Source organism: Protopterus annectens, chromosome 1.part1 (assembly GCF_019279795.1).
Source record: "Protopterus annectens isolate FY-2018-M chromosome 1.part1, PAN1.0, whole genome shotgun sequence".
Lineage (NCBI taxonomy): Eukaryota > Metazoa > Chordata > Ceratodontiformes > Protopteridae > Protopterus > Protopterus annectens.
Genome location: NC_056726.1, coordinates 66,949,336 through 66,973,095, shown reverse-complemented (window position 1 = coordinate 66,973,095; position 23,760 = coordinate 66,949,336). Strand labels below are relative to the sequence as shown.

Below are 23,760 nucleotides of genomic sequence, written 5' to 3'. Positions count from 1 at the left end.
AGAAAAGAAGGGAGAGAGTCCCATCATTTGGAACAAATGACTGAGAAAGCATGCTATGTGCAGTGAAGCCTAGTACGGGGGTTTGGAGGACTGGACATGGAGAGACTAAGATGACTAAGCTTATATGCTGGTGCATCTCTGAACAGTCTGGAAGCTAGTGGAGGGAAGGTGCCATTCTTGATCAGTTTAAATAGTGGAGTGGCAAGTAAAAAAGGCACCACATTGTTTCACAGATACAATGTTTTAGCTGAGACACAAGATAACTTTACCAATGAAATTTCTACAGGGTCTGGATATAAAAGGGGACAGCGTATTAACCCATAATAAGAGAGAGTTGATTTTTTTGTGTGTGTAGTATAGGTGAAGTTGGAAATTTAGGAAGGGGCTCAATCAACCTCCTATGTATGAAGTGATACCTTCAACAGTATTATTAAGATGATCAAGGATTTTTGAGTTAGTGAGATCAGTAAAAATTGGTCCAATAATTAGGCCTTTGTCCATTCTAACAGGAATGCTGTTCGAGTGTCCAGACAACTGTGGATGTATTGCGACCAGACCAAAAGCCATGCTGCTTTTGATAGAGAAGATAGTACTTGGTGATGCATTAAATGAGATATAAAAGTAAATTTCCCAGAATCTTTCCTAAGGTAGGGAGAAAAGAATGTAATGAAAGTCTGACTGAAGGTACTGGGTTTCTTAGGGAGAGGTTTTACAATGGCATTCTTCCAGATAATTAAGATGGAAGATGCAGTCACCTTTTACAGGGACTGGGGCAAAGCATAGAGGGCTCTTCCCAGGCCACGAGTGTGGTATCCTGGAAGATGTCAAAGCACATACTACCCATAAAGATTTCTAAGCAGACTAATAAGTCCTTTAATATCTCCTCTGTGGGAAGTATATTGTGACAGTGGGCCATCCACTGCCTCTGTTGCTTACTGATACCAAGGAGTTCACAAACTTGAAGTCATGCATCAGAAATGGAGGGGAATCAGCATCCTCCTCACCATCTACACCTGTAGTGACAGACTCTGAAAGGAAATGCAATGACCACTCTCTATAGTAGGCCTTCCTGAGATTGTTGCGAGGGGAATGGACACCTGAAGCAGAAGAAGAGATCCTTCTTTGCTGTAGATGTCAGCATTTGCCAGCCTGTAGCAGGCAGTGAAAGAATGTGGCAAAAGAAAGGCCAGGTGAAACAATCATGTCTGGGTACAATTAATGCAGTCAGCTATGCAAATTCAAACAATGAATAAGACACTTCTACAGTATTTAACTTGTTTCATCCAGTGTTACTGGCAGAGATGGAGAGAATTAGCCGATAGCTGAAGAATAATAATGTCTTTTTTAGTGTGGGATGACAAATCTGATAAAGATATTAATGTCCTGGTGTAAATGCAGAACAAGAAACAAAGTGAAGCGCAATCTTTCAGAGAGAAACTGTTTTACTTGATAAATTATTTAACTGTTTCTTTCTACTTCTCGGGGGGGAAAAAATCTGGGGATTCTCTAAAAATCTGACACCTTCGCAGATTACAGGTATTCTCAAGGTAATACAAGCATGTGTTTGTGACCATTTTCTAGTGGAATTTTCCTCCCACAGGCACACAAGGAAAAGTACAGTTTTGTACCTACCATAAATGTAGATGTTCGAAGATCCACATTGCTGCAGTCCTTACACTTGGGTAGTCCGCTGTCCTCGGTCGGCCCGAATATCAAAGTATAAGGCTGACGTCGGTCAGGGCGCATTTGACTGACATCAGGACGTCAGGGTACAAATGCGCATGACCGACGTCATATCCTCAGTCTTTTCTTGCCCCAGATGTCAGAAGACCCTAAAAATAAAGGTCAAAACCAAAAGACAGCAAACAACCAACCAACCACCCTTGCACTAACTATATGTACAATATATACAATATACACAATATGTACAACCCAACCCACACAACCACCTCTAACTACAGAGGGAAGGAGGGAGGTAAATTGGACTGCAGCAATGTGGATCTTCGAACATCTACATTTATGGTAGGTACAAAACTGTACTATGTTCTTCATCTCACATTGCTGCAGTCCTTACACTTGGGTAGAATCCCAAAGCAGAGGTAAGGGAGGATGGCTAACTACAAGGAAGCAGGAGCTGCCAAAATGCCCTGCAAAACAGCAGTGGCAAAACCAGCCCTGGACTTAGAGTAAAGTGGCAGGTGATAATGCCTAGAGAAAGTATGCACAGAACTCCAAGTAGCTGCCTCCAAAATATCCTTGGTTGCCACTCCCCTCAAAAAAGCTGTTGAAGTGGCAGTAGCCCTAGTGGAATGAGGCCTAACACCAGCTGGAATCTCCTTGCCATGATGGGAATAACAGAAAGCAATGCAAAACCCAATCCACTTAGAAATAGTTTGTTTTGACACAGGCTTGCCCTGAGAACTCAAAGCAAAAGAAACAAACAACTGCTGAGACTGCCTGAACCCTTTAGTTCTGTCCAAATAATAACGCAACTGCCTGTGTACATCTAAAGTGTGCAAAATCTTTTCCCCTTTATTTTGGGGATTTGCATAAAAAGTAGGCAAATGAATAGTTTGGTTTAAAGCCACACTAGAAACCACCTTAGGCATAAAGGAAGGATTAGTACGTAATGATACCCTATCCTTATGGAAAATCAAGAAAGGCTCAACCGCCATAAGGGCCTGCAATTCAGAAACCCTTCTTGCAGAGGTAATGGCCAACAAAAAGCAGTCTTCCATGATAAATATTTCAACTCAGCAGTAGCTGCAGGCTCAAAAGGTTGTAGAGTGAGTTTCTCCAACACAAAATTGAGATCCCAAGCAGGAGTAGGAGCTCTTCGTGGGGTCTTATATTCTTTGCCCCTCTAAGAAATTGCTTGAACAAAGGATGAGAAAACAATGGTGGGTCGCAATCATAGTGAGCTGAAATTGCTGCAGCATGAACTTTAATAGAAGAGAAAGACAAACCTTTGTCTAGTAACTCAGTAAGATATTGAAGAGCCACACACAAATTAGGCCCAGAAACATCAAAATCTTTTGCTGCACTCCAAAATAAAAATCTCTTCCATTTGTCTGCGTACACTTTCCTTGTACTAGGCCTTCTAGCTTCCAAAATAACATTCAAAACTTGCTGAGGAAGTGGAGGCCCACTATGGTTCAAAACAGAATATGCCAGGCTGTTAGGTGCAGAGAGTGAAGCTTGACATTTAGCAAATGGCTGTCCTCCTCGACAACAGGTGTGGAATCAAGGCAAAGGCCATGGAGGCTTCCGTATCAGACTTCTCAGTAATGGGTACCAGTGCTGTCGAGGCCAATCCGAGCTATTAAAATCATCCTTGGCTTGTCCTGTCTGACCTTTAGAAGTACCTTTGGGAGGAGAGGCAGAGGTGGAAAGGCATACACATGAAGATTGCTCCAATTGAAAGAAAGAGCATCCACTCTCCAAGCTGTGGGATGAAACCTTTTTGTGCAAAACCTTGGCAGCTGATGGTTTAGTGGAGAAGCGAACAGATCTATGTCTGGAGTTCCCCATGACACTGTCAATTTCTGAAATACATGAGGATCCAATTTCCACTCGTGGGGATCCATAATTCGTCTGCTCAACACATCTGCTAAGGAGTTCTGTGCTCCTGACAGAAACCTTGCCTGAAGATAGAGCTGTAAACTGAGAGCAGTCTCCCACAAAATCATTGCTTGCCTGCATAGAGGATAAGAATGCGTTCCCCTTGCTTGTTGATGTACCACATGACAGTTGTGTTGTCTGTTAGAATCAACACCTGCCCTGGAAGAAGTAATTCCTTGAAAGCTATTAATGCAAACTGGACTGCTAACATCTCCTTCATGTTGATATGTAGATGTTGTAGTCTGACAGGCCACTTGTTTTGTATCCACTTTCCATTTAGATGAGCTCCCCAAGCTTTGTCTGAGGCATCTGTCCTTAAAATCTGACTCGCCTCTGGCCGGGTCACAGAGAGTCCCTTGTTTAGGTGACATTCCTGAGCCCACCACAAAAATTCCTTTTGAATGCAAGGTATTATTTGAATGACAGTGTCCAGATCCTGGCAGTGCTGTGTCCAGACATTTTTGAGATACCATTGTAGCTTCCTCATATGCAGTTTGGCATTGGGAAGCACCAGAATACAAGATGCCATGAACCCTAAGGCTTGAAGGACTGTCCTTGCAGTCAGCCTGGACTGTAGAGACATTTGATGGAAATAAAGAGAAAGGCTCTATTTGATGAGATAGTTGATGGAAGTAAAGGGATAGACTCTTTTGTTTGTCCGGGGTTAAAAAGGCCATCTGGGATGCTGTATTCAGTCTCACACCCAGAAAGCACATGTCTTGAGAGGGTACTAGACTGGACTTTATTTCGTTCACAGAATACCCTAGGCATCTTAGCACTGCTATCACATATTCCAAATGATGAAGAAGCTCTTCCCTTCCTTGAGCCAGAATTAGGCAGTCGTCCAAATAAGGATAGATCTGTATTCCTTTTAGTCTGAAGAAAGCTATCACTGGAGCCAGAACTTTCGTGAACACTCTGGGCGCAGTAGATAAGCCAAAGGGCAATGCAGAGAACTGATAGTGAGAAGTCCCAGCTCGAAAACGCAGATACTTTCTGCAACTTAGTCTGATAGGAACATGAAGGTAAGCCTCCTTGAGATCCAAAGTTACCATCCAATGATCTTTGCCCAGCAAAGGTAAAAGCTGCTGCAACGTCAACATTTTGAACTTGGGAATGTCCAGATAAGTGTTGAGGATAGATAAATCCAAAATTGGTATCCACGTGTTCCCCTTCTTTGGTACTAGGAACAGGCGAGAATAAAATCCTAGGCCCACTTCTGGCAGAGGGACCGGCTGTATGGCCCCTAGTTGGAGCAACAGAGAAACCTGTTTGTGAGCCTCTATTCTTTGTTGAGGAGGAACGTCTGGCATGCCTTTGAAAGGAGGCAAGGTATGGAAATAAAACCTGTAGCCGTGGTGTATGATATCCAATACCCATCTGTCCTGGGTAATTAAACTCCAATTTTCTTTGAAAAGTGCCAACCGTCCTCCCAAAGGTGCTGCCAGACGAGCAGGCTCTGGCAGCTGAAAAGGTAGGTCATTGGGTCTGCTTACGAAAGGACTGACCCCTGCCCTCACCTGAAGCCTGTGCAGGAGAACTCCCTGTTCTAGGCCTGAAAGAGCCCTGAGCTCTGCCCTTACCACGTCTAGATCTACCCCTAGACTGGGAATCATAAGAAGGATACGTCCACCCTTTAGTAGGCCAATTTCTACTAAACTTTGGAGGCTGGACCTGCAAAAAATCTTTAACAGTCTGCATAGACTTAGCCTTGTCTTCCATTTTCTTTAAAACTGTCTCAACAGGAGGACCAAACAACACGTCAGATTGTAAAGGAGCATCTAAAATCCTTGTTTTAACATGTTCAGACAAATTCTGATCCCTCAGCCAGGCGTGCCTGCGAAGAACTGACCCAGTGGCAGCCACCCTAGACGAGGCCTGTACAGCATCAAAACCACATTGCAAAGAATGCTTACCCACCTGTTCAGAAACATGTACTAAATCTTGCAACTCTTTACAATCAATACCTACTGCCAGAGCATCAACCTTAGACTTCAATTGTGAAAGGAGATAGTTTTGGTATTTCAACATGTGAAACTGGCAATTCAGAGCCCTCATAGCAAGAGTGGAAGAAGTATAGACTTTCTTTCCCCATCTATCCAAGGCCCTAGCCTCCTTGTCTGCAGGAACCGGATTCTTAACAACAGAAGCCTTAACACCTTTAGGCCCCTGGCTAACAGTTTCTGGGTCTGCCCTAGGACTCTTAAAAGATACTTATGAGCTTCAGGCACCCTGTAATACCTATCCGGCTTAACAGGAGCAGGAGGCAAAGAATCAGGATTAAGAGAAGCCTCTGTAAAACATCTTCCACTACATCCAAAACAGGAGGTATAGCCAAAGGCCTATGCTGGGGTAAAACAGAAATTCCTAAGCCTTTTCCTGGAATCAGAGAAGTCCTGACCTTCCCACTTAAAATGCTCCCTCATGGAATGAAGAGTTTCTGAAAAGAAAAATCCTCAGGAGGAGTAGCAGAAGGAGTAGAATCATCCACATCAGAATCAGAATAAGGAGAGTACTCCTGCAAGTCTTCAGCCGAAGACTCTGAAACATCTGAAGCCTGCTCAAAACCCCCAGCTCAGGCTCCACCCTAGGTCTCTTATCAGGAGGGGGCATAGAACCCCTAATCAAAGTAATCAAATCTTCTGCCATTTTAAGCATATGCTTCTTGGGCACAGTACCTGAAGAGCTAGGGGTAACACCAACTGAAGCTAAACCTGGCCTGCCCCTGGGAGAAGCCTTTGAAACCGAAGGAGAGGGCCTAGCCACCTTAGGAAGGGAGGGGAGTATAGTAACCTGAGAAGCCCCCTCAGCCTGACTTGTCTCCTGAGAGGCCACATCTTGCAATAATAATGTCTCACCCTGGGAACACAAAGAAACCTCCGGTGGAGCCACCGGCTCCACCGACATCTCTAAAGAACCGGCGTCCGGTACAGACGGTTCTTCTAGCCTAGGCTTAACTGCCTTGTCCTTGCGCTTCTTCGAAGAAGCGGCCGGAGCATCCGACGGCATTTTATAGTTGCACCGCTTCCCAAAGACTAACCTTGCACAATCCAACCTTCTCTTTATAGTGCGTTTATTAAATCTAGCACAAGAGCGACAGCCAACAACGTCGTGCTCAGGCCCTAAGCAAGGAATACACAAAGTATGATAATCTCTATGCGGTATCTGTTTCCCACAAGAAATGCAATTATTGACTTTTTCTGACATCCGGTAAATGACTGAGGCAAGAAAAAACCAAAATATTCCCCAACGGGGTACTTAGCCAACTTTGAACTTGGTCTGAAACTTCTAAATCGAAAAATCTCAGAACGCCAACCGGCACTTGCAATGCTGCTTCTGCATCGGACCATGCGGCAAAAAAGACTGAGGATATGACGTCGGTCATGCGCATTTGTACCCTGACGTCCTGATGTCAGTCAAATGCGCCCTGACCGACATCAGCCTTATACTTTGATATTCGGGCCGACCGAGGACAGCGGACTACCCAAGTGTAAGGACTGCAGCAATGTGAGATGAAGAACATCGAATGTTACCTGATCACAAACAGAAGATGCACAAAATTAAGTTTGAGGAAAAAGATAAATAAATAAATAAATAAAAATAAAAACACTAAAGTTTCAAAACACAGAAAGTGGAAACTACAGGTGGAAAAATCAGAATGACTCAAAACTTGGGGGGGGGGGGGTCTTAGAATACATCAACAAAGAGCCTGGGAAAAATGTCCGGGACTTCTTTTGGCAAACTGCATTTATACTGCATATAACATCAAGGAAATGTTCTACACTCTGCAGCTTGGATCAAAGAACGTGATGTCCTGAACCCTTCAGTGCATAGGCTGCTAATCAAACCAGAGTCATCTGGCTAACAGTACAGAGGAAATTTCTGTTGTCTTTTATGGTAAATATATGTTCATGGCGTCTAGTTTGACTACAAAACATCACAATCATAAAGTCAAAGAAAAAAACACAAACAAAACATGTTTCTGCAAGTAGGCAAGCCCTCATGCACTCCCCACCCTCCTGTACACTCGGTAAAAATTCATATCAAGTTTGGGCAACTTTGATGGTAAGGGGAACCTTTACTAACGCCAAAATACTGCAATCCTGAAATAAGTAGATGCACATTAAACAATAATACTGACTTTGTCAAAAGCAATGTGTGACTATTTGAATTTTAACATTAAAGGACTCAAATGATCATTACGCTGCCAGAACAGCATGGAATCTGCCTCTCCTGCATAAAAGCTGCAGGTGGTATTCGACAACTTGCTTGCATGCATCAGTACCTGTAAAGTTTTATCACCATCATTTCAACAAATTGCCTGCCATTCCTCTATATAAAATAAAGATTACAGTAAAGTAACTCAAATTTTACCATATGCAAATACTCACAAGCATTTTAAATTAACTTCCTCAACTTACCCATGATAAGAAAGTGAGCAACCTGAAGTCTGTAAAATTTGAAGGAAACTAAGGTGATTAGGAGGCAAACTGCATGGAATACCACAAGACCAATTAGCCATGGTTCAGTCCAATCAATCTGCAATATACAACGAAATGCCAAATGATTTGAAAAAATACCAAACATCTAAGGAAAAAAAATCTCTGAAAAATACTGTAATGCAGAAAGAGTTTAAAACTACTTGCAAAGTAAAAATGAAACTATAAAACAGTATCGGTGCCGTTCTACTCATGGAAGTTCCACTGTTGCCCTACTTCTGGCTTCTGTTGTCCGTTGCATTCCCTCAGCTATGTCTACACTGGATTGCCACCATCATTTTCCAAGCAAGGCAGATTTAACAACATACACAGGAATCAGATGCATCACTATACAGATCAGACTAGACTAAGCATAATATTAAAGGTTTGTTCCAATGTGGATGTCCAAACATCGTAACTTTCCTCATCGTGGTATATACCCAAGCGATTCACAGACCTCTTTTCCACCATTATTTTTCTCCTGGCAAAATCAACAGCATGGACATCGGTCTCTCTGATAAAGCTGCATGCAAACAGCTCAGTCTGAGGGAGAGGCTAACACAAATTAGCCATGTGTTTTCCACCAGAAATGGTGCTACAAGTCTAATGCTGAGCAGTTGCTCTAAATCCCTCTAACAGGTTGTATATTTTTTGTTACTAGGAAAAAGTGAATGAGGTCTTTTGAAAGTGTTCACCCATTCCACTGTATGGGACTGGTTGTGGTTTGAATTGTGAATGCAGGTAGGTAAACCGGAACCAAAGAATTGTGTGTATGAGGGCACCCGCGAACCTTTTCAAATATATGTGTGTGTGTGTGTGTGTGTGTGTGTGTGTGTGTGCGCGTGCGCGCGCGCGTGTGCCTGCGTGTGCGTATATACATACACACACGCATGCAGTGGATATAAAAAGTTTACACACCCCTGTTAAAATGGCAGGTTTTTGTGATATAAAAAAATGAGACCACAATAAATCATTTCAGAACTTTTCCCAACTTAAATGTGACCTATAACCTGTACAATTCAATTGAAAAACAAATCTGTTAGGGGAAAAAATATAAAAAATGTACAATATGCTGGTTGCATAAATGTGCACATCCTTAAACTAATACTTTGCTGAAGCACCTTTTGATTTAATTATAGCATTCAATCTTCTTGGGTACACACCTGCCATCAATTAAAGAGGTTCTGATTAACCTCAAATAAAGTTCAGCTGTCCTAGTAGGATTTTCCTGACATTTACTCAGTTGCCTGCTACAGCAAAAGCCATGGTTCGCAGAGAGCTTATAAAGCATCAAAGGGATCTCATTGCTGAAAGGTATCAGTCAGGGACTGGTACAAAAAACTTTCCACAGCATTGGATATGCCATGGAACACAGTGAAGACTTTCATCAAAAAGTGGAGAAAATATGGGACAACAGTGATGTTGCAACGAAGTGGACGTCCATCCAAAACTGACAAAAGACAAGATGAAAACTGGTCAGGGAGGCTGCCAAGAGACCTACAGCAACAGTGAAGGAGCTGCAGGAATTTCTGGCAAGTACTGGTTGTGTACTACATACGACAACAATCTCCCGTATTCTCCATATGTCTGGGCTATGGGGTAGGGTTGCAAGACGGAAGCCTTTTCTTACACGGAAAAACATCCAGACCCAGCTAAAATTTGCAAAATAATATATTAGGTCTCCCAAAAGCATATCGGAAAATGTGTTATGATATGATGAGACCAAGGATGAACTTTTTGGCCAAAATTCCAAAAGATACATTTGGCATAAAAACAACTCTTTGCATAACCAAAAGAACACCATATCCACTGTGAAGCATGGTGGTGGCAGTATCATACTTTGGGGTTGCTTTTCTTCAGCTGGAACTGGGGCTTTAGTCAAGGTGGAGCGAATTATGAACAGTTCCAAATACCAGTCACTTTTGGCCCAAAACCTTCAGGTATCTGCTAGAAAGCTGAAGATGAAGAGGAATTTCACCTTTCAACACGACAATGACCTTAAGCATACATCCAAATCAACAAAAGAATGGCTTCACCAGAAGAAAATTAAAGTTTTGGAATGACCCAGCCAGAGCACAGACCTAAATCTAATAGAAAATCTGTAGGGTGACCTGAAGAGGACTGTGCACAAGCGATGTCCGTGCAATCTGACAGATTTGGAGCACTTTTGCAAGGAAGAGTGGGCAAATACTGCCACGTCAAGATGTGCCATATTGATAGCGTCCTACCCAAGAAGGCTGAATGCTGTAATTAAATCAAAAGGTGCTTCAACAAAGTATTAGTTTAAGGGTGTGCACACTTGTGTAACCAGCATATTGTACATTTTTTATTTGTTTACATTTATTCCCCCAACAGATTTGTTTGTTTTTCAATTGAATTGTACAGGTTATAAGGTCAGATTAAAGGTGAGAAAAGTTTTTAGATGATTTATTTTGGTCTCTCTTTTTTTTTTTTTTTATATCACAAAAACCTGGCACTTTAACAGGGGTGTGTACACTTTTTATATCCACTGTATAGAATACACACACATACACATATACATACATACACATTTTATATATATACACACATATATATATATATATATATATATATATATATATATATATGCATATATATATATATATATATATATATATATATATATACGTAAATATATACATAAATATATATATATATATGGGTCTACCTGACATTGCCGACAGTCCTGAATGCCGACACCATATGATCGACATTCATAAAGCCGACAATGCAGAATCAGCAACTCTCTATAGTGCGGAATGGAAAGATTGCCATTCCTGCACTGTAGTGCGATCTCGGAGTTGGTAAATTAAAGTTATGGGGGGTGTGGGTGGTGGAGCCCCCCTGCTAGCAGTTGAAAGGAAATTTTATTTTCCTTTTTCATGGTCTACTTACAATGGCGATGTCGGTCATATGGTGTTGGCCATATGGTTGTCGGCAAGCTATGGAGAGGATCATAATGGAGCTCATAAACAAAGATATAGGGGACTTGCAGACATTGGACCCGACCCAGTTTGGCTTTGTCAAGGGAAGATCATGCCTTTTGAACTTGGTCGACTTCTTCGAAACAGTCACCAAGGCCATTGATGAGGGAAAGGCAGTCCATATAGCCTACCTTGACCTTGCAAAGGCTTTCGACACAATACCCCACTCGGGTATTGTAGAAAAACTTACCAGCTTAAATGTAAACCCATATGTCACAAGATGGGTTGCAAACTGGCTTAAGGACAGAACCCACAGGGTTAGAGTTGCTGGCGCTGTGTCAGACTCCAAGCCGGTCACAAGTGGTGTCCCACAGGGCTCGGTCCTTGGCCCTATTGTTTGGCATCTACTTCTCAGAAGTACAGGCCAACATAGGAGGACTTTGGCTGACAAAGTTTGCAGGCGACTGCAAACTGGCCATAGTGGAAAGTGCATCAGACACGGATATCCTTCAGAAGGGACTCACGGAAACAGATAGCTGGTGCCAGAGCCATGGCCTGAAGTTAAACGCCAAAAAATGTATAGTCATACCCTTCAGGAAAAACAAGGTAACCCCAAGCTACCATATAGGTGGCAATCCACTAAGCACAGAAGAGGTTATCAGGGACCTGGGGACCCAGGTTGACAGTGGCCTTTCTTTTGACACTCACATTGCTAAAGTGGTTAGAAAGACCTTCTACATTGCCCACCTGATCATGAAGGGATTCACATCCAGATCTAGTGAGATCATTGTTCCCCTGTACTCTTCACAGACCAATGATCGAGTACAATGCCCCATTCGGGATGTATCTCACCCGACATCTGCAGCAATTGGAGAGACCCCAAAAGTTCCTCACCAAAAGGATAAAGGGACTCCAAAATCTGTCATATGCTGCCAGATTGAAGAAACTCCAGCTCTATTCAGTCGCATACCGTCTGCTCAGAGGTGACATATGCCTGACATACAAGGCCATGTCCAACCCGGAATTAATGGACATGCTCCACCTCAAAAAATCCAAATCCACTAAAACCACTAGAGCAAGCGACTTAAACCTTCGCACAGATATAAATAGGACGTGCTGGAGGGATAGATTTATCACTCAGAGACTCCCTATGCTGTGGAATAAAATCCCGGTCCATGTGAGGCAGAGCACCTCGCTGACTCTGTTCAAGAGAAATCTAGACCTGTGGATGGGAGATCGTAGGTTTACCCCGGGAATCATCTCTGTGTCACTGCTGGACAGAGGCACAACAAACTAATGGGCACAGTATTTTTTCATATAAGGGGTGGCGTAAGCCACAAAAATTTGGGCTAGGCTTATAAATGCCTTAGGGCAGATAGCCTAGTATAAACCTATGAACCTATGAAATTTCGGCATTGTGAAGTAGATCCATATATATATATATATATATATATATATATATATATATATATATATATATATATATATAAATACACACCGTGTGTGTGCGTGTGTGGGGGCATATCTCAGGTACACATATTGACGGATGCCAATGCTACAGTGATACATTGGTTGGTACGGAGAACACTAGCACAGTCTGGTGTACCCGTGCAGAATCTGAATGAGGGATATATATATATATATATTTTTTTATCACCAGTTAAACAAGGTGTTTCACTATGTGGCTTTATTTTCTGATTGAATCAAAGGTTCTTACATTGCACTAATAGACCAACCAACATTAGGCAGTTAGTGCTGGTGCTGAGAATTTCTAACCCCCACGGTGAGTGCTTCTCCAATGATGATATTTCACTGGTTACAAACTGGCTAAGGACCTCATTTCATGTACTCTATTCAGATGCATTAAATAGAAGTTATGTTCTTACCATAACGTTCCATGTTAGTTGTCTTCTTCTCGCCTTCTTTCTTGCTGGATGGGTTCGGAGCCGACCTCGGCTCCGACTCGGCCACTCTAAAAGCTCGAGAGTTGGTTCCACCGGCTCGAGGCTCCCCTTATATCCCACAATGCTAGGCGTGTATTACCTCAGATCTCGTTTGTAAGCTAGGCCCAGCTAATAATAAAACCAGAACTACTGGAAAGGGAGAATCCACCTCTATAAAAAGGAAAAAAGGATGTGACCTGAAGCCTGATCCAGGAATATATGCACAGCAGAGCATATACCTATAGCAATAGAGGTGGTAGAAAGAGAGGTCACAATCAAACTCCTCTAGGTCTGTCCAGGCCAGGGGGAAGGAGGGACGAAGAAAGAAGGCGAGAAGAAGACAACTAACATGGAACGTTATGGTAAAAACATAACTTCTATATGTTAAGTTGTCTATCTCGCCTTCATTCTTGCTGGATGGGACCGCGTCCCTAGCACCTTGTCCCGGGTGGCCTATTGGAACAGACTCTTGAGAACAGTGACACCAAAGTTAGCTCTATGTCTAGAAGCTAAATCCAACTTATAATGTGAAATGAAAGTGTGAGGAGTAGCCCAAGTAGCCGCTGCACAAATGGTGTCAATAGGCAGCCTGTCTTGGAAGGCTATAGAAGTAGCCAAAGCTCTGGTGGAGTGGGCCTTAGGTTTGTTAGGCAGCTTTTGGTGTCTAATTTCATAAACAAGGGAAATCAGAGATGTTAGCCATCTGGATAGTGATACCTTTGAAACTGAAAGTCCCTTTCTGCCTTCTGCATAAGAGACAAACAACTGGTCAGTTTTTCTGAATTGTTTGGTCCTATCCAAATAGTACCTTAACTGACGATGAACATCTAGCCAATGCAATTTTTGTTCAGACCTGTTAGAAAATTCTGGAAAAAACACAGGGAGGTCAATGCTTTGATTTAGGTTAGACGCAGAGGCTACTTTAGGTAAAAAAGATTGGTTCGTAAGGATACCCTGTCTTTATGGAACAACAGATATGGTTGTCGATAGCTGAGTGCATGAAGTTCTGGGACCCTTCTAGCTGAAGTAACAGCTACCAGAAAGAGAGTCGTCCATGACAGCAATTTCAATGAACAGGAAGCTGCAGGTTCGAAAGGGGGAAGAATCAAAGAAGTGAGAACTAAATTAAGGTCCCAAGAAGGAGGAGGATTTCTTATAGGAGGTCTGAGTAGAAAAACTCCCTTCAAAAAGGCTTTGCAAAGCTTGCGAGACATGATGGCAGAATCTGAAATGCCCACATGAAAGTTAGATATAGCTGCCAATTGGACTTTGAGAGTAGAAGGAGATGAACCTGCGTGAAAGAGTTCAGCTAGAAAATCAAGAACTATTTGGATGGGAGCAGTGAAAGGATCTAAGTCCCTTCCTTGAGCCCAATAGGCAAAACGTTTCCACTTACTAAGATAAATCTTTCGAGTGGAAGATTTATGGGAAGCTATTAAAATATATCGAACAGTGTGAGATATTTGAGGAAGCCTGGCTAAGGTAGGAACTGGAGGAAAGTACAGTTTTGTACCTACCATAAATGTAGATGTCCGATAGGAATGCATCTGCAGTCCTTACAAATGGGTTGTCCTGTCGTCAGGCAGCCCTTCGGTCGGCCGGATTCCAAAGTCTGGGTCTGGCCTCGGCTGGTGTCGCGCTTCACCCGACGTCATAGCTGCAGTTATTCGGGTATAAAAGCATCAGCCGACGCCATTTTCCTCAGTGTTTCTTGCCCCAGATGCCAGGTGCCCTCTTGGAAGGCTAAATTTGAATAAATGCCAATGTTTCCAAATGGTAGAGAGCAAACACAAAAATAAGCATGTATGTACATATATACAAACAAATACACCATAATAGATCCCCCCCAGCTAGCTATAAGGTGGGCAAATACCCTAGGAGTACCACAGAGGGGAAGGCGGGTAGGTAATCCTGACTGCAGATGCATTCCTATTGGACATCTACATTTATGGTAGGTACAAAACTGTACTATGTCCTTCAAGGATGCATCTGCAGTCCTTACAAATGGGTAGAATACCATAGCCAAACTAGGGGAGGAGGTAACAGGAGAGATTATGGTGTAGTTAGGATCCCTTGCAAAACAGCAGAGGCAAAACCTGCTCGGGATCTAGAGTATAAAGGTAAATTATAATGCTTGGCAAATGTATGCACGGAGGTCCAAGTAGCAGCCTCTATAATGTCCTTGGTAGCCACTCCTCGTAAGAAGGCTGTGGTAGTGGCTGTAGCCCTTGTAGAGTGAGGCCTGATGTTTTCTGGAGTTTTCTTTCCATGGTAAGAGTAACAAAATCTAATGCAATTTCCTATCCACTTTGAGATTGTCTGTTTTGAAATAGCTTTTCCTTCCCTTCCTGTTGCATATGCTACCAGTAGCTGGTCAGTTTTTCTGTTGCTCTTGGTCCTGACCAGGTAGTAGCGTAACTGTCTGTGTACATCCAAGGTATGCAACAGTCTTTCTCCCCTGTTCTGTGGGTTGGGGAAGAATGTAGGTAGGTGGATAGCCTGGTTTAAAGACATACTGGATACCACCTTAGGCATAAATGTAGGATTTGTTCTCATGGACACTCTATCTTGATGGAAGATCAGGAAGGGTTGTACTTCCATTAATGCCTGTAGTTCAGAAACCCTTCTTGCTGAAGTGATTGCCAGCAGGAAAGCAGTTTTCCATGATAAGTATTGCATCTCTGCTGTTGCTGCTGGTTCGAAAGGAGGAAGTGTCAATTTTTCTAGCACAAAGTTAAAGTCCCATGCTGGTAATGGTGGTTTCCTAGGAGGTTTTACATTTTTAATTCCCCTCAGAAACTGCCTGAGCAGAGGGTGTGAGAAGACTGGAGGATCCAAGCTGTATTCTGCTGAAATAGCTGATGCATGTATCTTGATGGAAGAATAGGACAGGCCTGAGTGGAAAAGCTCTGCCAAGTATTCCAGGATGCTGGCTATGTTTACCAGTGACACATCTTCTCCCCTTGCAGTACTCCAAATGTGATATCGTTTCCATTTTGCTGCATAATTCTTTCTTGTTGAGGGTCTGCGAGCCTCAATGATAATGTCTTTAACCCTTTGTGATAAATGTGGGTTAATTGATCTTATGCAATGTTCCAGGCAGTCAGCTGCAGAGTTTTCAGGTTTGGATGCAGGTTGTTGTAGTTGTTCTGTGTTAACAGTAATGGAACCAGGGGTAGTGTCCATATTTGTTCCCGAGACATGCTCCTTAGTAATGGGTACCAATGTTGCCTTGGCCAGTCTGGAGCTATCAGAATGATCCTTAGACGTTCCTCTTTGATCTTCAATAGCACCTTGTGCATCAAAGGAAGTGGTGGGAATGCATATGCTGTCAGGTTCTTCCAACTGAAAGATAGGGAGTCCACTTTCCAAGCAAGTGGGTGGTACGTCCTTGTGCAGAATTTCTTTAGTTGGTGATTCCGTGGGGATGCAAATAAGTCTATTTCTGGGAGTCCCCATTTTCTTGTAATGGCTTTGAAGATGTCCGGATGTAGCATCCATTCGTGGGCATCCGTGGTAGTCCTGCTTAATATGTCTGCTAGAATGTTTTCTTTTCCCGGTACAAAAATTGCCTGTAACTGAATGTTGTAGCTCAGAGCCACATTCCATAGGTCCAGTGCCATCCGGCATAGAGGGTATGAATGTGTGCCTCCCTGTTTGTTGATGTACCACATCACTGTGGTGTTGTCTGTCCTTATTATCAACTGACCTTCTTGGAGGAATGGTCTGAATGTCTGGATTGCCAATTTTACTGCCAGCATTTCCTTTAAATTTATGTGCAGGTGCAACTGGTCTTGAGTCCATAAGCCTTGTATGCACTTGTCCAGCATGTGGGCCCCCCAACCGAGGTCTGAGGCGTCCGTCGTGATGGTTTGGCTTGGTTGAATGCTGTAGAAGGGCAATCCTGTGTTTGATTGGCAGGCCTGAGCCCACCATAGGAACTCTTGCTTTAGGCATGGGATAATTGGAATTTTGGTTTCTAGGCTGTGCTTGTGTTGAGACCATAAATTCTTTAGGTACCACTGTAGCTTTCTCATATGCAGTCTGGCATGAGGTACCAGTATTATGCAGGATGCCATGAAGCCCAGGGCTTGCAGTACTTTTCTTGCTGTAAGATGGTTCTGCTTTGTCAATGCCAAGAAGTAGAGAGGTAGTTGCTCTTGTTTTTCTACAGTTAGGAATGCCATTTGCTTTGTTGTGTCCAGTTCTGCACCCAAAAAGGTTATTCTTTGGGATGGTATCAGTCTTGACTTTTTTATATTGACTGTATATCCCAGGGCTTGTAGCAGGTAAATGACTCTTTGTAAGTCTTCTGTTAGCTTGTTTGTGCTGTCCGCTTGTATCAGGCAGTCATCCAGGTAGGGATAAATTTGTATTCCCTGAAGCCTGCAATGGGCAATTACTGATGCCAGGCATTTCGTGAACACTCTGGGCGCAGTAGATAAGCCAAAGGGCAATGCTGAGAATTGATAATGCTCTGATCCTGCAAGAAATCTGAGGTATCTTCTGCAATTTGGTCGAATGGGGACGTGCAGGTATGCCTCCTTGAGATCTAGAGTTACCAGCCAAGACTCCTTGCCCAGCATGGGAAGAAGCTGCTGTAGAGTCAGCATTTTGAATTTTGGAACAATGAGGAATGTGTTTAAAGCGGACAGGTCGAGAATAGGCCTCCATTTGCTCTCTTTTCTTGGTACCAGGAAGAGTCTGGAGTAAAATCCCTTGCCTTGTTCCATAGATGGTACAGTAAAATCCCTTTCCTTGTTCCATAGATGGTACCTTTTCCATGGCTCTCATCCTTAATAACTGAGATATTTGTTTTAGAGCTTCTGCCTTTTGAGTTGGTGGTAGGTTTGGCATTCCTCTCTTTCCTGGTAGAGTATGGAAATGAAACCTGTAACCTTGGTCTATAGTTTGCAAAATCCACTTGTCCCTTGTGATGTAATGCCAGTTCTTTGAAAATAAAGCTAGCTTTCCGCCTAAGGGTGCTTCTAGTTGTTCCCTGGTAGGCGGTGTCAGAGCCAAGTCACTGTGATTGTCCTGTTGCAGTGGCGGTGGCTGCGTCTGTGCCTCGCTGGTTGTTACTCTGCCACTGGCGTCCCCTGTAGGCACCCCTGGATTGGTTTCTGCCTCTTGATCTCCTATTCCTGCCTCTCTGTGCTTTAGAGGAGTCTGGAAAGGACCAATTTTTGGAGGGCCAGTTCCGGCTAAACCTTGGAGGTTGGACTTGTAAGAAATCTTGCACAGATTTTGCCTTCTCCTCCATCTTCTTCAGTACCTGTTGTGCAGGAGAACCAAATAAGTTGGCCTTGTCCATGGGCGCATCTAATAGCTTTGATTTGACATGGTCCGGTAAGGCCTGCTCTTTCAACCAGGCATGTCTTCTGATAACTGTGCCAGTCATGGCTGATCTAAAGGAAGCCTCCAGTGCATCATAGCCGCATTTTAAAGAATGGTTACTAACTTGCTGAATGTTATGTACCATTTCCTGAACATACTTCTTATCAAAAGGTTCATCAGAGGACAGTTTTTTAGTTAACTGGTCTAGCATAAATTCTTGATATTATATCATGTGAAATTGACAGTTCAAGGCCCTGGCTGACAAAGTAGCAGAAGTGTAAACTTTTTTACCCCATCTCTCTAAGGACCTGGATTCCCTTTCAGAGGGGAGGGGGTTTTTAGCAGAGGTAGAAGCTACAGCCTTAGGTCCCTGGGAGATAGTCTCGGGATCTGCAAAAGGAGCCTTGTATAAATGGTGATGTGTGTCCGGGACCCTGTAGAAAGTACAGTTTTGTACCTACCATAAATGTAGATGTCCGAACAGGATAGCATCTGCAGTCCTTACAAATGGGTTGTCCTGTCAGGCAGCCCTTCGGTCGGCCGGATTCCAAAGTCTGGGTCTGGCCTCGGCTGGTGTCGCACTTCACCCGACGTCATCTCTGCTGGTCTTCGGGTATAAAGGCATCAGCCGACGCCATTTTCCTCAGTGTTTCTTGCCCCAGATGCCAGTTGCCCTCTTGGATAGCTAGATTTTGGGTAAATGCCAATGTTTCCAAAAAAGTAGAAGGCAAACACAAAAAATAAGCATGTATGTACATATATACAAACAAATACACCATAAGAGATCCCCCCCCAGCTAGCTATTAGGTGGGCAAATACCCTAGGAGTACCACAGAGGGGACGGAGGGTGGGTAATCCTGACTGCAGATGCTATCCTGTTCGGACATCTACATTTATGGTAGGTACAAAACTGTACTATGTCCTTCAAGGATGCATCTGCAGTCCTTACAAATGGGTAGAATACCATAGCCAAACTAGGGGAGGAGGAAGAAGAATTATGGTGTAGTTAGGATCCCTTGCAAAACAGCAGTGGCAAACCCTGCTCGGGATCTAGAGTATAGAGGTAAGTTATAATGCTTGGCAAATGTATGCACGGAGGTCCAAGTAGCCGCCTCAATAATGTCCTTGGTAGCCACTCCTCGTAAGAAATCTGTGGTAGTGGCTGTAGCCCTTGTAGAATGAGGCCTTATGTTCTGTGGAATTTGCTTTCCATGGTAGGAGTAACAGAATCTTATGCAATTTCCTATCCACTTGGAGATTGTCTGTTTGGAAATTGCTTTTCCTTCCCTTCCTGTTGCATAAGCTACTAGAAGCTGGTCAGTTTTTCTATTGCCCTTGGTTCTGTCCAGGTAGTAGCAACTGTCTATGTACATCCAAGGTATGCAGCAGTCTTTCCCCCCTGTTCTGTGGGTTGGGAAAGAAGGTAGGTAGGTGGATAGCCTGGTTTAGAGACACTCTGGATACCACCTTAGGCATAAATGTAGGATTAGTTCTCATGGACACTCTATCTTGATGGAAGATTAGGAAGGGTTGTACTGCCATTAAAGCCTGTAGTTCTGAAACCCTTCTTGCTGAAGTAATTGCCAGTAGGAAAGCAGTTTTCCAGGATAGGTGTTGAAGATCTGCTGTTGCTGCTGGTTCGAATGGAGGGAGTGTCAATTTTTCTAGCACAAAGTTCAAGTCCCATGCTGGTAATGGTGGTTTCCTAGGAGGTTTTACATTCTTAATTCCTCTCAGGAACTGCCTGAGTAGAGGATGTGAGAAGACAGGGGATCAAGCTGTATTCTGCAGAAATAGCTGATGCATGTATCTTGATGGAGGAATAGGACAGGCCTGTATGGAGAAGCTCTGCCAAATACTCCAGGATGTTGGCAATATCTACCTTTGACACATCTTTCCCTCTTTCAGTACTCCAAATGACAAACCTTTTCCATTTTCCTGCATAGTTCCTTCTTGTTGAAGGTCTGCGGGCCTCAAGGATAATGTCTTTAACCCTTTGGGATAAATCTGGGTTAGTTGCTCTTATGTAATGTTCCAGGCAGTCAATTGTAGAGTTTTCAGGTTTGGATGCAGGATGTTGTAGTCGCTCTGAGTTAACATCAAAGGAATCAGGGGTAGTGTCCACGGTTCCCCCAGAGACATGCTTCTCAGTAATGGGTACCAATGTTGTCTTGGCCAATTTGGAGCTATCAGAATTAACCTTGGACGTTCCTCTTTGATTTTCAGTAGTACCTTGTGCATCAAAGGGAGGGGTGGAAATGCATATGCTGTCAGGCCTTTCCAACTGAAGGATAGAGAGTCCACCTTCCAAGCAAGTGGGTGGTATGTCCTTGTGCAGAATTTCTTGAGCTGGTGATTGAGTGGGGATGCGAATAGGTCTATTTGTGGCATTCCCCATTTCTTTGTGATGGCCTTGAAGATATCCGGGTGTAGCATCCATTCGTGAGCATCCGAGGTAGTTCTGCTTAATATGTCTGCTAGGATGTTTTCTTTTCCCGGTACAAATATTGCCTGTAACTGAATGTTGTAGCTGAGAGCCATATTCCATAGGTCCAGAGCCATTCGGCATAGGGGGTATGAATGAGTGCCTCCCTGTTTGTTGATGTACCACATGACTGTGGTGTTGTCTGTCCTTATCATCAATTGGCCTTCTTTGAGGAATGGTCTGAAATTCTGGATTGCTAGTTTTACTGCCAGCATCTCTTTTGATTTATGTGCAGGTGCAGCTGATCTGGAGTCCATAAGCCTTGAATGCACTTGTCCAGCATGTGGGCCCCCCAACCGAGGTCTGAGGCGTCCGTTGTGATGGTTTGGCTTGTTTGAATGTTGTGGAAGGACAAACCTGGGTTTGACTGGCATGCCTAAGCCCACCATAGGAACTCTTGTTTCAGGCATGGGATTAGTGGTATTTCGGTTTCCAAGCTGTGCCTGTGTTGAGACCATAAATTCTTTAGGTACCACTGTAGCTTTCTCATATGCAGTCTGGCATGGGGGACCAGGATTATGCAGGATGCCATGAAGCCCAAGGCCTGCAGTACTTTTCTTGCTGTTAGTTTGTTCTGTTTTGTCAATACCAAGAAGTAAAGAGGAAGTTGTTCTTGTTTTTCTGCAATTAGGAATGCCATCTGTTTTACTGTGTCCAATTCTGCACCCAAGAATGTTCTTGTTTGGGATGGTATCAGTCTTGACTTTTTTAAATTGACTGTGTATCCCAGGGCTTGTAGTAAGCAAATGACTCTTTGTAAGTCTTGTGTCAGCTTGCTTTTGTTGTCCGCTTGAATCAGGCAGTCGTCCAGGTATGGATAAATTTGGATTCCCTGAAGCCTGCAATGAGCGATTACTGATGCCAGGCATTTCGTGAACACTCTGGGCGCAGTAGATAAGCCAAAGGGCAATGCTGAGAATTGATAATGCTCTGATCCTGCAAGAAATCTGAGGTATCTTCTGCAATTTGGTCGTATGGGGACGTGCAGGTATGCCTCCTTGAGCTCTAGAGTTACCAGCCAATACTCCTTGCCCAGCATGGGAAGAAGTTGCTGTAGGGTCAGCATTTTGAATTTTGGAACAATGATGAATGTGTTTAAATGGACAGGTCGAGAATAGGTCTCCAACTTTTCTCTTTTCTTGGTACTAGGAAGAGTCTGGAGTAAAATCCCTTGCCCTGTTCTGTAGGTGGTACCCTTTCCACAGCTCTCATCATTGTTAATTGAGCTATTTGTTTTAGAGCTTCTGTCTTTTGATTTGGTGGTAGGTTTGGCATTCCTCTTTTTACTGGTAAGGTGTGGAAGTGAAACCTGTAGCCTTGGTCTATAGTTTGCAAAATCCACTTGTCTCTTGTGATATAGTGCCAGTTTTTTGAAAATAAGGCTAATTTTCCGCCTAAGGGTGCTGCTATTTGTTCCCTGGTAGGCGGTGTGAGGGTCAAGTCACTGTGATTGTCCTGTTGCAGTGGTAGTGGTTGTATCTGTGCCTCGTTGGTTATTGCCTTGCCACTGGCGTCCCCTGTAGGCACCTCCTATGGATTGATTTCTCCCTCTGGAACGCCTATTCCTGCCTCTCTGAGGTTTAGAGGAGTCTGGAAAGGACCAATTTTTGGAAGGCCAGTTCCTGCTAAACCTTGGAGGCTGAACCTGTAGGAAATCTTTAACTGTTTGTACAGATTTTGCCTTCTCTTCCATTTTCTTCATTACTTGTTGGGCAGGAGAACCAAATAGACTGACCTTATCCATAGGAGCATCTAATAGCTTTGCTTTAACATGATCCGGCAAGACCTGTTCTTTCAACCATGCATGCCTTCTTATAACTGTGCCAGTCATGGCTGATCTAAATGAAGCCTCCAGTGCATCATAGCCACATTTTAAAGAATGGTTACTAACCTGCTGAATGTTATTCAACATTTCTAGAACATATTTCTTATCTAAGGAATCATCAGAGGACAGTTTCTTAGTTAACTGATCAAGCATAAACTCTTGGTATTGGATCATATGAAACTGACAGTTTAAAGCTCTAGCTGAGAGAGTAGCAGAGGTGTATACTTTTTTACCCCATCTCTCTAAGGACCTGGATTCCCTTTCAGAAGGGAGGGGGTTTTTCGCTGAGGACGAAGCTACTGCCTTAGGTCCCTGGGAGATAGTCTCAGGATCTGCAAAAGGAGCCTTGTATAAGTGGTGATGAGTGTCCGGTACCCTGTAGAACCTATCGGGCTTAGCAGGGGCTGGAGGTAAAGTATCAGGAGCAGTGCAAACATCATTAAATGCATCATCCACAACAGGAAGAACTGGAGGTATAGCTAAGGGCCTATGTTGCGGTAAGTGTAAAAAGGTCCTAAGCCTTTTCTTGAATCTGAGAAATCTTGTCCCTGCCATTGGAATTGCTCTCTCATGGCATGTAAGGTTTCCCCAAAGGAAAATTCCTCTGGTGGAGAGGCAGAAGGAATAGATTCTTCAGCATCGGAATCTTCATAAGTAGAAAAAGGAGCCTCAGGATGGTCTGTATTGTCTGTATCATCAGAAGAGTCATCTGAGGACACTGGCTCGGGGGGCTCTGCTCTAGGTCTCTTTTCTGGAGGTTGAGAGGCCCTGTCTGGGTGAGATTGGGATCCCCTTATTAAAGAGATGAGATCCTCTGCCAGAGTAAGCATTTGGGAACTGGAACTGGGCCTGTGAGAGGGGGGCTTAACAGGCACAGACTTAGCAGTTTTGGCTGCTTTAGCCCTGGCAAAGGCCTTTATAGACATGGCTGCAGGAGGCCTAGCAGCACCACGTGCTGGGGTAGAGACATCCAAAGGGATGGTGTCTGATAATTCTGGAGAAACCACATTAGTAGGCAAAACTTCAGAGGCCAATTCGACTAGGGTAGAAGGGGCCTCGGTAGTAGTCATGGATTCGGCTGTAGATTGACCTGTTTGCTCGGTTTCGGCCGAAACAGAGACACTCG

The 23,760-nt window shown here is 43.6% G+C and overlaps 1 protein-coding gene across 1 annotated transcript in view; it reads right to left on the bottom strand.

Moving 5' to 3' along the window:
- The window catches only part of TMEM18 (transmembrane protein 18), a 168,973-nt gene that overhangs the window by 108,179 nt on the left and 37,034 nt on the right, over positions 1 to 23,760 (bottom strand). The window contains exon 2 of the mRNA XM_044073609.1: positions 8,043 to 8,160. Within this exon, the coding sequence (XP_043929544.1) occupies positions 8,043 to 8,160 (118 nt within the window). The remainder of the gene's footprint in view (positions 1 to 8,042; positions 8,161 to 23,760) is intronic.